Consider the following 15,191-nt stretch of genomic DNA (forward strand, 5'->3'; position numbering starts at 1 on the left):
TAGACAGTGTTCTGCTACAAGATATATAATCCAATATAATCCAATATGAAATACCAAATATGGGAAGGTAGAATTATATGTGGGCTATAGAAAAACGTGGATCTATATGAACAATATTAAATAAATACCAGATTTTAAATTATTCCGTTTGATATTGTGGCTAAAGTCATAAAAAAAGAATCCCATATGAACTATAAATATCGAATTTTAAGCTATTCCTCTAAAAACTGAGCATAAATTCATCAAAATTCCGAATACAATTATATGGGGACTATACGAAAAAGTGGATTTATGAAGAAAAAGTTCTGCCACAGGAGGTAGACCCAATATAAACTTAAAATACCCAATTTTAAACTATCACGTTAGAAAGTGTGACTTAAATCTTCAAAATAATGAATACGAGGAGGTCCAAATATATGGGCGGTACACAAAATCGTTGACCGATATTAGCAATTGGTCTGAAAGACAACTCTTTGCACAATTTTAGCCTCCTATCACATCCCGTTTGGACTCAAGCGTGATTGCAACAGAAAGGCTTTTTCAGACTATTCCCTTGGAAAATGTAGCTAAAATCATCAAAATATCGAATATTGGGGGGTACCGTTATATGGGGGCTATACGATATCGTGGACCTATAGATAATTATCTTCCAAGGGATAAAGTACCAACAAGGAACTCCTTGTTCTCCTCAGAAAATTTCATTGGAAAATGTGGCTGAAATCATCAAAATAACGAATATCCGGGGGTACCGATATAGCCCATATTTGAACTTGACCTGCCCGCAGTCAAAAGAGAGATCTGTACAAAATTTTATTTGATTTGTGGATTGCATCTGGGGCCTCGTGACTTGCATCATTGCTGTTACATATCCGATCGTAGAGCGGTTCTTGTAAAGTTAAACTCCATTCAATACAGAGATGCCAATAGTTGGAGTGGTTCTCCCTGATGGAATTAAAACTATATATATATATATATATATATATATAAATATATATATATATATATATATATATATATATATATATGGAATTAAAACTATATATATATATATATATATATATATATATATATATATATATATATATATATATATATATATATATATATATATATATATATATATATATATATATATATATATATATATATATATATATATATATATATACTAGCTGGCCCTGTCCGCGTTGCCGGCCCGTACTTTTAGGCTTTAATGCGTATTTTTTAAAGCCTAATAAATCACAGATCTGACTTATGCAAGCGGCACAATTTTGATTATAAGTAATGACTCCATTATAATGACTCCAATTTTGATTATAAGTAATGACTTGATTATAAGTAATGACTCCATGACTAAATAGAAATTAATTTTTGTGTTAAATACCTATATGATAAATAACATCTATAATAGCCCCATGTGAAAATTCAGCTCACTTTTTGATATTGTAAAAAGATTAACATTTCCATTCAAATGAGCTATAATTTGGAATTTGTATTTCCAACGTTTAAAATCACGTACTACGTGGTATTTAGTTTTGTCCACCTCATACTTGAAGGCAGAATGTTGTCAGAATAGCCAAAAAATTACTCTTTTGCTCCGATTACCGTAAGATGGGCATTATTTTTTTGTATTTAAATGGTTCGTTGGGGATCCAATAAACACACATTTTTCATCATAGTATAATTCAATGACGATTAAACAAATATTCGGTCCCGCGTTACTTTCTAATTTCCTATTTGTTCATGTTTCTGCCACAATTTCAGACTGAATGAGTCCCAGATTGACATTTCGGAGTTTGCTTCATATAGACGTACATCCCAAATCTATGTTCCCAACAAATATTCTCTTGAGGGTTACAAATTCAATAGAATACCAAATTTTCTTTTTTGACCTCACATTGGTTGGGAAAGTGAACTTGGGGGTATACTAATGTGGAGACTATACTTAAGGTAGCCTCAAGACAAAGATGGGCCCTTTTCCGAAAACTAAAAAAATTTATGAGAAGAGGTTTTCTTCCCCCTAAAAACAAAGATGTCAAAATGGAAGAACTGGCCAAGACCCCGAAAATACCTTAAATCATATGAACGTGATACCAAAACGTGTAAAAACGTTTTTTGTAAGGATGGTTTCTTCTTAAATTATCAACATAAGCCAAAATTAGTACGAAAAATATGGTTAAAATGTAGAATATTCTTGAAATCGAGTTGTTCCGTTATCGGGGATTATGACCCATATTATGACCTTCCAAAGCGGTAAAAGGTATATTGAATATTTAGGAAGAATTTCTGGAAGGAATTCGCTCTACTATTTTGCGTCTTTTATAGTCGGTATTTCACTGATTGCAGTCCCAATGTATTTAGCATTTTGAGTTCTCATTGGACGAACTATTGTTATATGAAAGAAGCAGGTCCACTTTTTGAAATGAACCGCATAACGCTTTTTCGGTAATTTTCATCTTCCAGCTGAAGGTCCTAGAATTTTATACATGAAAGATCGCCATTTCGAATTGCGCACTCATTTCATTTTTAATATTATTCATTCAGAATTGAAAACAATAAGAAATGTACTCTTCAACATAAAAAAAAGAAAGAATTGAAAAAATAAAAAGAATCTTCAACTGCTTCGCTGATTTTTTACGGCAAATTTTAAAAGGTCCTTACGAAGTTTGTCAGTATTCGATTCCATTGAAAAATTGTCGATTTTTCCCGATTTTAGAATTTTCATATATTATTCTCTTCTGAAATTATATTATTCTTATTACCCAATAAATACATAAAATCTATAAATAACAGTTTTATCCGTTGTTACTTTCTACTACCAAAAAAACAACTACATATCATATTAGAATTCCAAAAAAAAAAAAAAAAAAAACACTACAAATGTACATTCGAAAATAGTAAGTCAAAATGGAAAAAAATATGCAATATAAAACATAACTATTGTACATTTTAAAAGTCAAAATGAAAATGTTCAAATTTCACATTTTAAGCGATTTTTTTAGATTTTATTCTTTTCTGCCAAGAGGCAATTCCGAATTTGTCTGAATCGTTAAAATCAGACCGGCGGTCTTTATGTTATAAGCGTAGTAATTAACACAACTTTCTTTTACATATAGAAAAATAGACTTAAAAGTAGGCGCGTTCCTTAGCCCTTAAATAAATACTTAGGGTTGGATCTTCACTATTTTGACTTATATAAAGATTTTAGATAAATCGTAATAGTGGGCGTAAAAGGAGGCGTGGTCAATATTTGGGGTATGACGAACGTTTGTACAAAAAATCGGTCCAAGCCTTTTTAAACTGATTCCGTTATATATATATATATATATATATATATATATATATATATATACATATATATATATATATATATATATATGTATATATATATATATATATATATATATATATATATATATATATATATATATATATATATATATATATATATATATATGATCAACGTAAAATTCTAAGACTATTTCCGTGTCCGTCCATCTGTTGTAATCACGCTACAGTCTAAATGAATTAAGATAGGAAGCTAACAGATTGCATAGATCTCTCTTTTGTCTGCAGGCAGGTCAAGTTCGAAGATGGTCCACGATATCGTATAGCCCCCATATAACGGTACCCCCTATAACGGTACCCCACATTTTCAACGGAATTGTCTGAAAATCCACACAAGGAGTTCCATGTGAGTACTTTGTTCCTTGAAAGAGAATTGTCCCCATAATTGAAATGGGGATTATGTCCGGACACGGACATGGCACGTCCAAAACCAACTGACGCATTCATTTTTATAAAAAAAAAATTATTTTTTTGGAAACATAAACAAATTTTTGAAAAAGTAAATGAACTGAAATTAAAACTTGATTGTCTGGGTAGAAATTGCTTGTCTGCCTTAAACAAAAGTTTTGTGAACAAGCTATAAATGTAAATTTTGTACAAATAGGGCTAATCCTTCAAATACGATATTGAAAATCGGGGCCGTTAACGCCAACAACTTTTGATAGTATAAGCCGCGATGGTTATAAGCCATTTTCGGCAATCCGCCAATTGTATACAACAAATATAGATTACAAAAAAGGCAAATAATCAGAAACATTTTTCTTGTTTCAATATCGTAACATTTTGTCCATATAATAGAGGTTTTAAAGGTACCGTGTCGTAATACTCATAATCCTTATTACAATTATGGGGATTATGACCGATTTCGAACAGTTACACTGCCTTAACACGGTGGCATTTTTATTATTTTTTCTATTATAATAAATTGTATTTATTTTAATTACTCGAAACGCATTAAATGCATGTATATGTTTCTTTTAGTTTCCAACAACAAAATCTGATTGGGAGTTGATTGCTCAGCAATTTGCAGTAAAGTGGCAGTTTCCACTTTGCTTAGGGGCACTGGATGGAAAACATATAGAGTTCCAGCCAAAACGTAAAGATGGTTCCTTCTACTATAACTATAAAGGGACAAATAGTATTGTATTGTTGGCTCTAGTAGACGCAGAGCGCCGCACCATTTTTTTATTCATTTTCTTTTAAAATTTCTGCGTAAATCTTCGCGCCTTTACACGGTGGCATTTTACGATATTAGTGCTTGGCATTTTTTCTGACATTTTATTTTATTCAGTATTTCGTATAGAGCTGTATTGTTGTGCCAATTATTTGTAACAGATATTTATAAAGAAGTGAAATTAGATGTGTGAATCTAAAGAAGAAATGATGGAAAAAGTTATTGAGGTTTTAAATATTGCAGTGGAAAACTCAGATTTCAGAAATGAGCTTGATGTCGGCATTGTTTTGGGGCTATTAGAGTGTTGTGAAACAGTGGTCAATATGCCTAATAAAAACCAAAGGAAGCAGTGGATAAAACCATGGAGGCAGGAGCGACAGAACAGAGGATCATTTTCCATTCTAATGAGAGAGCTGTCGTCCGACGTGTCTTCATTTTTTGCATACATTCGTATGGATCAAAATACATTCACATACATTATAAATGAAATTGCAAGCGGTATAACAAAACACATTTATGAGGGAACCTATTCCAGCCGACGAGAAATTAGCAGCTACGTTGCGTAACCTTGCTACTGGTGAAACTTATGCCAGTACGAACTATCAAACCAGGTTGTCAGATTCATTTTTATCGAAGGCAGTACCAGAGGTCTGTACCGCAATTTGGAACAAATTTAAAGGCGAATATTTGAAGGTAATATTATAATAAATTGTATTTATTTTAATTATTCGGAACGCATTAAATGTATGTATATGTTTCTTTTAGTTTCCAACAACAAAATCTGATTGGGAGTTGATTGCTGAGCAATTTGCAGTAAAGTGGCAGTTTCCACTTTGCTTAGGGGCACTGGATGGAAAACATATAGAGTTCCAGCCAAAACGTAAAGACGGTTCCTTCTACTTTAACTATAAAGGGACAAAGAGTATTGTATTGTTGGCTCTAGTAGACGCAGAGTGTCGCTTCATTTACATTTATGTTGGATGCAATGGACGTTGTCACGATGCTGGGGTGTTGCTTCAAAGTTTGAAACGAGTGTTGGACGATGCAGAAAACCACTTTCCGGGAGACAAAATCATTGGTAATGGATGAAAACTACCATACGTCTTGGTCGGGGACGATACTTTCCCACTAAGCAAGCACATAATGAAACCGTACTCCTTCAGAAATATGGCAAAGAAAGGCAAATTTTCAACCTTCGACTATCACGGGCAAGACATGTTGTTGAACATGCTTTCGGCATCCTTTCTCACTGGTTCCGAATATTTCAACATCGAATAAATTTGAAGGTTGAAACTGTGGAGTTGCTTACTAAAACGTGTTGTGTTCTGCATAATTTACTGTCCAAAAAGCGCATAGTATTTAACTGCGGAAAGTACATTAGAAAATGCAAAAAAAAAATCCTGTCCACAATACAATTGACCGCAGTAGAGAAAGTGCTGCAGAAGAAGTTCGGCAAGGATTTGAAGATTATTTCAATTTCGCAGTTTTTTTAATGTAATCTTTTATTTCATATATGCAAGTTTAATTCATATTTTTTAATAAAAGCCTTCTATTGAGATCTTAGTTTGTTTTTTAAATTTCAAACTTGCTCCAAATTAGAAATCGTCGTCGTCGAAAGCGATTCCTATAAGCGATTGTTCTAAAATATTCGATAGTGGCTGAGAAGTTCGAATAATGCGTATTGGGGCAATAATCGGCGCTGTCGTTGCCGGCGTTGAGATTATTGTTGGGGGATCGCAACACATGGGATTGTTGCTGTTCTGTTGCGTATCCCTTCCGGCGACAGCTCTCGTCTTCCAATTCAGCAGCCTTCATCCGCCCTTCTCTTAGAATTGTCTGAATTTTGTAGGTCATTTCGCTTTTAACTTCCTCGTTGGTAAATAATTTTTTTCCGATATGCATAAAGATTTTTTAAGTAACAGTTATGGACTTACTTCAGAAAGGCTTGAAGATGATGCCCGTAAACTAACATAAGGACCGAAAAACTCCAATAGGGAATAGCACCACAGCTTTGGAACATACACGTCATCCCTGCCAACTCCACTTCTTTTACTTGCCTTCACCAAGGCCATTTCTTTTAGAAATTGAGAACGCAATCCATGTATTTTAGTTTCTATGGCTTCAATGGTCACACTTGCGTCCACTTCCTTTAGCCGGTTGTGTATGGCAGACAGCGATCTACATCGCTTTACGCGGTCTTTATAATGTGGGTGCCGAACATTGTATAGATTTTCATGCTGCCCTTACAGCTCCAACATGAGCTCTATTGTCGATCTGGTCCACATATTTATTAAAATTATTAACTTTTATTTTAACTTTCTTTTTTTTACTTTTTAAAACTTCCAATTAATTTTCATATAATTCACTATCACAATAAAAGAAACGCATCAAAAGTTACAATAAAGAAACGATATGAAATGTCAAAATCATAAAAAAATTCGGAAGAAGCAAAAAGAGAAATGCAAAGAAAATGGCATGTAAACCTTTGTGGTGGCTTGACGTGCCATTTTTTCATCTATCCTTGTTTCTCCACACCTTTTACCAACAAAAAAAATGGCATGGTTAAAAAATGCCACCGTGTAAAGGCAGTGTTAGTGTTAGGCCTTTTCAAATTCGTTAGTTTGACATTGTTAGTACTAACGGTTTCGGTGGATAAGCAGCTTGAAGTCTTTGCATGGCATACTTATCACATATCATAAAGGTATACCAGAGCCGCACTCTTTTCCTGCCGTTGCTTTTCCTTACAGTTAGAATTTAATATGCCTAGGCATGATGCTTATGTACCCACACCTTAACATTTCCATAACCAACTTCATATATTTAACTAACTTTCCAATCTTTGTCAATTATAATAAACGTAGCTTCAAATACAAATGTTCATGTACATTTACCTCCCATTTGTGGACACTCTCTTATATGGACATGGACACAATTTTATACACTACTAGCTGGCCCAGACCGCGTTGCCGGTCTGTAGTTTTAGTCTTTAAGGCATTTTCAAATAAGCATTCCAATCTTTGCATTTTCTGTAATTCTCCTTATCAAATTTCACTGCATTGAATATAGGTTCCCACCTATGATTTGCGTATGTACAAGGAATTTATAAATGAATAACTTTGACTTTACCTTCCTAATTCTACCATGGTACGCTCTAAAATCGACCATAAATATTTTACTTTAAAATATATATAACTTCAATGCACCAAAGGAACTCTTTGAAAAAATTATAGGACAAGACAATGTTTGCTGGATAAGCTAGTATTACATAGACATGAAATATGATCCTTACTTACATGATCTCCGGTTCCAGCCAAATGAATGCACATTGGCTTTGTCTTCCCATTCCATTTGTTGGGCAATACTACTTGAAAATGAGCGTCTTGAGCCGCTTTAGGAACTATTCCAGGCAAGTGTAATTCGAGTGGTGTCAAAAATTTTCCTTCCAAAATAATGCAATCAGGACTTTTTTCTTCTTTTACTATCTCTACTGGATAATCTTTTGGGACCAGGGGGAAGCACGTACTTCTTTGTGATATAATTTTTCGAAACTGGAAAAGTCTAAAAAAATAATTTTTAAAAAGTATAAAAAGTATATATATATATTGGTATTTCTATTGGTATTTCTATTCGCTAACGCAGATTTATATATATATATATATATATATATATATATATATATATATATATATATATATATATATATATATATATATATATATTTCGACCCCGCATTACATTGTGAAGAACTTCGGAAAAAGTTTTAAAACGACCTACAGGCCATCGTAGGTATGAGTCAGAGTAGGGCGGATTGAGTCGTTTTGAACAAAAACGTTTGTTGTTGACTCGTCGGATGTGATTCGCTGTGGCACTCCAAATCTGGAAATCCAGTGAGTAACCAGTCCTCTGGCTACCAGCGGCAATGGCACGGCTTCGGACCATCGAATAAACCTGTCGATTATTGTCAAACAAGACCGCTGCCCCTCACATAATGGAAAAGTCCCAACGATATCGATGTTGATGTGTGTGTAATAGTATCGTAGCACGTATTCCAGGATGAGCTAGGTTGTGTAACGAGTTTAATATTTGCTTTCGAAAACCTTTTGTGTATTAGTAACGTGAACGTATCACAAACAATTTGTTCATCACAGCCTAATGTATCCAAGTACTTTAGTACTAGTGAATTATTAGACGTACCTTGTGATTTTAAAATATTCTGCAGTTCGCTGTGATGTTTTTGTTCTTCTGCGAGATCCTTAAAATTTGCGATCGCTTGCACGGAATCGGTATGCACAACTTGAAAAAAAGCAGGGCATCAGTTGTTGAGTTTTCATTGCCAGGTGTGTGACTTATGTCAGTGGTAAACTGTGTGGTGATACCTTTTCCATTTTTTGTTGATAGCCGACTATCAATGGGCGATGATCTGTTACAAAGTAGCAAGGGCGTCCTACAATTTGACAACGAAAATGGCAGACGGCATGGTAGATGACGGTTAACTCTCTGTCGTACGTCGAATACTTCTGCCGCGAATTTCGTCTGTTGTGACCAAGAAATGTAATTTCAGGCTTGCCAAACTTACATTTTTTGACGTTAATAGCAAGCCGATTGTCTCGAAGGCGCTATAATACTAATCGAAGATCACGACACTGTTGCTCCAAGGAGGCAGAAGAAATGAAAATATCATCAATGTACGGAAAAAAACACAATCAACACCTCTGAAAACGTCGTTGATTAGTCGTTGGAAGGTTTGTGCTGCGTTTCGCAGACCGAATGTCATACATTTGAATTCATACAAACCAAAAGAAGTAAAAATCGCCGTTTTCGGATTGGATTGGAAATTAACGAAATGCTTTTTGCAGGTCGATTTTCAAAAATATTTTCTGACCACTTAAATTGTTGGTGAAATCGGTCAAATACGGAGGGGGTACCGGTCTGGTAAAGTTTGAGCATTGAGGGCACGGTAGTCACCACATGGTCTCCATGTTCCATCACTTCGGCAAGGAAATTGATTTATTTTCTTCCAGCTTCAAGTTTTTCAACAGGCAATCAGCGAGGACGACAAAATGTTTGGAACCATAAGGCGATAGCACTGTTATGCCGTGAAATTCCTCTAAAAGAACGGGTTATTCGTGCAAAACGTTTTAAGGCAGGCAATCGTTGAAGTCAACGGTAGTTGTAGCTGAGAATCGTTACCAGTGATGTTGCCTATTAATAGGTTACGCCGTAAATCAATCAGCAGATCATGAGCTTAATGAAATACGAACCAATTATCGGCGGGTTACATCAGCAATTATAAATGAGCAATAAAAATTCCGTTTTAAACCAAGGTTCAGCTTTAAGCGCGTTTCACCTACCACTTTATTGGTAGTAATCCATTGGTAATCTGCTTGCGGCATACAATATTGCTGTTGTCGGTCGAATTATTGAAGCTTTCAAAGAAAGAGGAATGATGGGTGCGACGCAAACAGCGTACACCTGACGCTGCTTCTGTTTGCATGGGCTGCGACACTTTCTGGTATTACGTCCGTACTTCTTGTGGTACCAACAGTCATCAATATTGGAATTGTTACTTCCATCGGATGGCTTTCACCGGGACTGGAAACGATGATGCGAGATCGAGAACGGGACCTCGTGGTAAATTGCTCGATTTTTTTTTGGTTAACTACTCAATAGCAGTACGAAGTTTGTTTATGCGGCTGTCCTCGTCTTTTGTGACCTTACATACCTGCGTTGGAGAGACAGCGTCTACAATTGAGTCTGCTATTTTGGTGAACTCCTTTATTGTGCCGGTTGACGCTGCTACAACAGGTTGTGTAAATGTTGTCAATCATTTCGTTTACGAACCTTTAAGTGCAGCTTCTCCAATTAAGTTACCTGCTACCCGTTTCATCTCAAAGAAAAGCTCGAAAGATTTTTTGTCGCCCAAAGGCATTTTGGGCAAAAACCAGTGGAGACGTCTCTGTTCGCTGTCGGCAGAATGGTCGGTAATTTTTCGTTCGACGTATTCGAATCGGTCGGATGCTGGCATATTTGCGATGACGTCTGACAATTGTGCAATGGTTTCTGGCTTTAAAGCAGCAAGTACTGTAGCGGCCTTTGTCAGAGGTTATGCCCGACGCACTAAACCAAAATTCCATTGAAATAAACCAAGCTTCCTCATTTATATAACACATTTCTGGAAATGGCAAACGTGCATAAATGGCTGATACACCACCTATGCTGTTATGCAAGGATTGTGGATCCTCTTCATTTTGGATGACGACAGTGTTGATAAATCATTGTTTTCCATCTTTTGATTGCATTTTTTTCTCGGGGTCACCAATTTGGGTATTTCTTTCCTTACTTTATTACCCAATAAAATGAGGCTAACGCAGATTTTAATTAACATCGAATAAAAACCTTTTCATAAAATTAATCTTAAACTTAAATTAACAAACTTAATTTAGAAATTCGTATATAATAAATTTGGTGTGCACTGCAACGCTGCCGACAGGAAAAAGAGATCGATCAATCCTCGATTTTATGCAAGTATGTGGGATCTCAATAAGTAATACAGCCTGTAACAAAAAAATACGTTTGCAGACCCTCGTCTTCGTATAGCCACCAAACTTAAGCAGTATTTTTCGAAAATTTTCAAAATCTTTCTATTTTTTTTTTTTTACTTGTTTTAATTTGGAATTTGGATAATTAAATTCTAATTGCCCTTAAGTGAAATTCTATATTAAAAAAGTATATACCAGATAAACATCAAAAAGAAACAAACAAAACTATACGTCATATGGAATATGACAGCAATATTACAAGGAAGACGAATAAGCTGGGTTATAAATATAGCACTTTTAATAATTACTTCATAGATATCTTCTGGAAAGGACATAAAATTCTGTCAATGTTATTTGTTTTTTACTTGATAAATGCGAATATAGATATTCATTCTCTTAAGAAAAATACTTTTTTTGGTTGTCGTTTTGGAATTTACCCCATCCAAAACTTCTTTTAAAGTGTACTAAGACAGTATTGTAAAATATTTTATGTTTATGTACATAAATATTGAAATATAACGAATGTATGCCTTCTTCATAGTCTTCAAGAAACATTGTTCTCTATAATTGATGAATTATAAATTATAAGTATCTACATATTACAATGAAGATAAGGAGGATATGGCTATTCTCTATTAACGTAAAATTTACAAATTCAGCTGTACAAGTTATATCCTCAAAACAAGTAAACAATTTGTTGTATATGTTTTTATTGCAGAACTGTACGTGTTTTATTTATATTGTGACCGTATGTGTCTTTAAATAAAACCCAACATACCAACATGACTTGAGAACAATATTACAATAAGCTTATGAACATAAGCCTTAAGCTTGAGAAAACATTGAAAAATGCTTGTTTTACAAATATAGAATAATCGAAATTGAACCCTATTGGCTATCGTTAGAGCACTCCAGCATTTAAATGCGAATAAATCTTTTGTGTCTCGTAACATCGCTCTTTACCGTGACACTGGTAGCGTAGCCCGACGTCAGTAACATTAGCAGAGATGGTTCGAAAAGAAAAGAAGCGACATGATCGAAACATTCGTTGTCCAGCAGTTTGTAAACAAACAAAATGAAGAAGAAGAAGAAGTCAGCTGAAAATTTGCACCTTCGATTGGCCACCAGAACTCAAGCGCCGCCCATGGTGATGGTGTGGGCCGCCATAACAGCCAATGGTCGCTCTCCGCTCATATTAATCGACCCTGGCATCATATCGCGAAAATATTCTGGAGGGTGTATTCAAGGACCTTGGACATTCCAACAGGACTCAGCACCATCGCACTCAGCACGCGACAACCAAGAATGGTTACAGCATGAGGTTCCTCGCTTCATTTCCAGCGCACAATGGCCACCAAAATCTGCTGATACCAATCCGTTGGACTATTGTGTCTGGAGAATTTTGGAAAGCAAGGTTGGCACTAAAGAATACCAAAGTGTCGATCACGTCAAGCAAGCGCTTCGCCGGAAATGGGCCAAAATACCGCAGAGCAACATTCGGGCAGTATGTGATGAAATATCTACTTGATTCCCCACACAAAATTTTCTTAGCGAACAAAGATTTTTGCTCTTTGTTCCATTCAGAACTACGATGAAATGTTTGTCATCCCTAACCAATGAAAGCATTTATCGAAAAAGTAACTTATGAAATTTCAACTCAAAATACAAAAAATTTAATGATATTTTAAACCCATAAATAAAGCACGTACAGCTCTGTCATTAAATCATATGCAACAAAATGTTTAATTGATTTGAGAATATAAATTGTAAAACTGAATTTGTATATTTTACGTTTATAGAGAGTAGCTATGTCCTCCTTATCGTCATTGTAATATGTAGATACTTATAATTTATGATTCATCAATTATAGAGGACAGTGTCCTTTGAAGACTTTGGAAAAATCATACATTCGTTATATTTCAATATTTATGTATGTACATACATAATATTTAACAATATTGTCGTAATATATTTTAAAAGAAGTTTTGGATGCCGAACATTCCAAAACAACAACCTAAAAAAAGTATTTTGCTTAAGAGAATGAGAATCTATATTCCCATTTATAGAGTAAAAAACAATAACATTGACAGAATTTTATGTCCTTTTTCAGGAGATATCTATGGAATAATTAATAAAAGTGTTTTGTTTATTTTTTATATATATCTGGTATATACTTTTTTAGTATAAAATTTCACTTCAGTGCAATTAGAATTTAACAATCCAAATTCCGAAAATGGAAGTTTTGAAATTTCCATTTGGAAAGATCTTGAAAATTTTCGAAAGAACTGCTTAAATATGGTGGCTATACGAAGACGAGGGTCTGTATACGTAATTTTTTTTGTTATAGGCTGTAGTGCCCATTGAGATCCCCACATACGAAATTTGAAACAAATCAGGTGAATAATGTCGCTTATATCATCAAAATACCGAAAACAGTGAGGTACCGTTATATGTGGATCTGCACAGACAATTTTCTGTCACAGGTTATAGTATCCATTACGAACTTCAAATACGAAATTTGAAACACATGTACTCATATATGGGGGCTATACGAAAACGTGGACCGACATGGAACATTTACAACCTGCCTACTGCAAAATTAGCCTTCTACTCAATTCGTTCGAAAGATTGCAACAACAGACGGATATCGCTAAATCGACGTAGAACTTTACGCTGATTCAGAATATATTACTTTGTAGGGTCTATCATGAGTATTCCGAGGAGTTACAAACGGACTGACAAAGTTAATGTACCATCATGCCTAAGTGAGGCCTGTAAACATCATAGGATGACCATGAATTTTGAATGAAATAAAGCGAAACGTATAAAAATTATTTGGATCTTTTCTCTCTTTGAAATGAGTACTGAAAAATGCAGACTCCTAATTACAAATCCGTGTTCAAATTTTGGTTGTACAAACGAACACCAAAACAATTTCAAAGTGAATGGATCAGAAAAGACTTTCAATATTCACTTCTTGATAAATAAATACCAAATATTAATTTAACCCTCGCTTTTATGAAATGCAACACTGTGCGGCTGAGGACGTGAGCCTAATTAACAGGATTGTAAGCATTCTCAAAATCACGTGGGCCATTGACACTTTCAAACTTTTCAAATGACCAGGACCGGACGGTATTGTCCTCCCCATGCTACAGCATGCATCGGTGATTTTAGTACCGATTCTGGGAGTGATCTATAAGGCTTGTTAGAGGCTATCGCACGTTGTGGGTTACATCATGTTTCACGTTGACCGCCTTCTTCGACATCAAGGGGCTTAAAATAATGTCACACTTGACGCTACTTATTATTCTCTCATATACCGGTATACCACTTCTCTTCATTGAATGACCTACGCAGATGATGTTTCTGCTGATTGCTGGTAAATTCCTGCAAACTATTTCAGAACTAATGTAAGGAGCTCTTTGTGAAATTATCAAGTGGCTATGGACTTGGCGTCAACTGAAACAAAGCTTCACGAGAAAGCAAAAAAAACCCCGAATTTAACAAGCAAAATAACTCCATAGTAATTTCTAAATAGAAATCAACATTCCAGGCTAAAATTGTAATAGCTATTGACCCACCGTCGGTTTTACATATTTTGAATAGCCTGAACTCAGCTCAATTTTTGGTATTGTAAAGAACTTAGTAACATTTTCCATTCGAAATAACTGTAATTTGGAATTTGTATTGCCAATGTTTAGAATACCGTGCTGCGTGGTATTTACTTTTGTCCACCTAATAATTGAGGGCAGAATGATTTCAAAATTGTCAAAGATAATTTCTCTTTTACACCCATTTCCGTAAGATAGGAATTAATTTATTTTGTCATTTAAATTGGAGACCCCATAAAGTCCATATTTTTCATAGTATAATTCAATGACGATCAAAGAAATTAATATTCGTGATTTTTTCATGTTTCTGCCACAATTTTACATTTTGGAGTTTATGTCATATATACGTACTTCTCACATCTACGTTCCCATCCAATATTCTCTTGAGAGTTTCAAATTCAATAGAATACCAAATTTTCTTTTCTGATCACGCATTGGTTGGGAAAGTGAACTTAGGAGTACACTAATGTGGGAACCCCCAGAGTAGCGTAAATATAAAATGTTTAGCCAAATCAA

General features: G+C 34.7%; 1 protein-coding gene across 3 annotated transcripts in view; it reads right to left on the bottom strand.

The window, feature by feature from the left end:
- LOC101892077 (protein ABHD18) overlaps window positions 1–15,191 on the bottom strand; it is a 515,891-nt gene that overhangs the window by 410,935 nt on the left and 89,765 nt on the right. For all 3 annotated transcript variants that reach the window (XM_059129066.1, XM_059129065.1, XM_059129067.1), the window contains exon 2: window positions 7,816–8,080. In XM_059129066.1, the coding sequence (XP_058985049.1) occupies window positions 7,816–8,080 (265 nt within the window). The remainder of the gene's footprint in view (window positions 1–7,815; window positions 8,081–15,191) is intronic.

Source organism: Musca domestica, unplaced genomic scaffold (assembly GCF_030504385.1).
Source record: "Musca domestica strain aabys unplaced genomic scaffold, Musca_domestica.polishedcontigs.V.1.1 6, whole genome shotgun sequence".
Lineage (NCBI taxonomy): Eukaryota > Metazoa > Arthropoda > Insecta > Diptera > Muscidae > Musca > Musca domestica.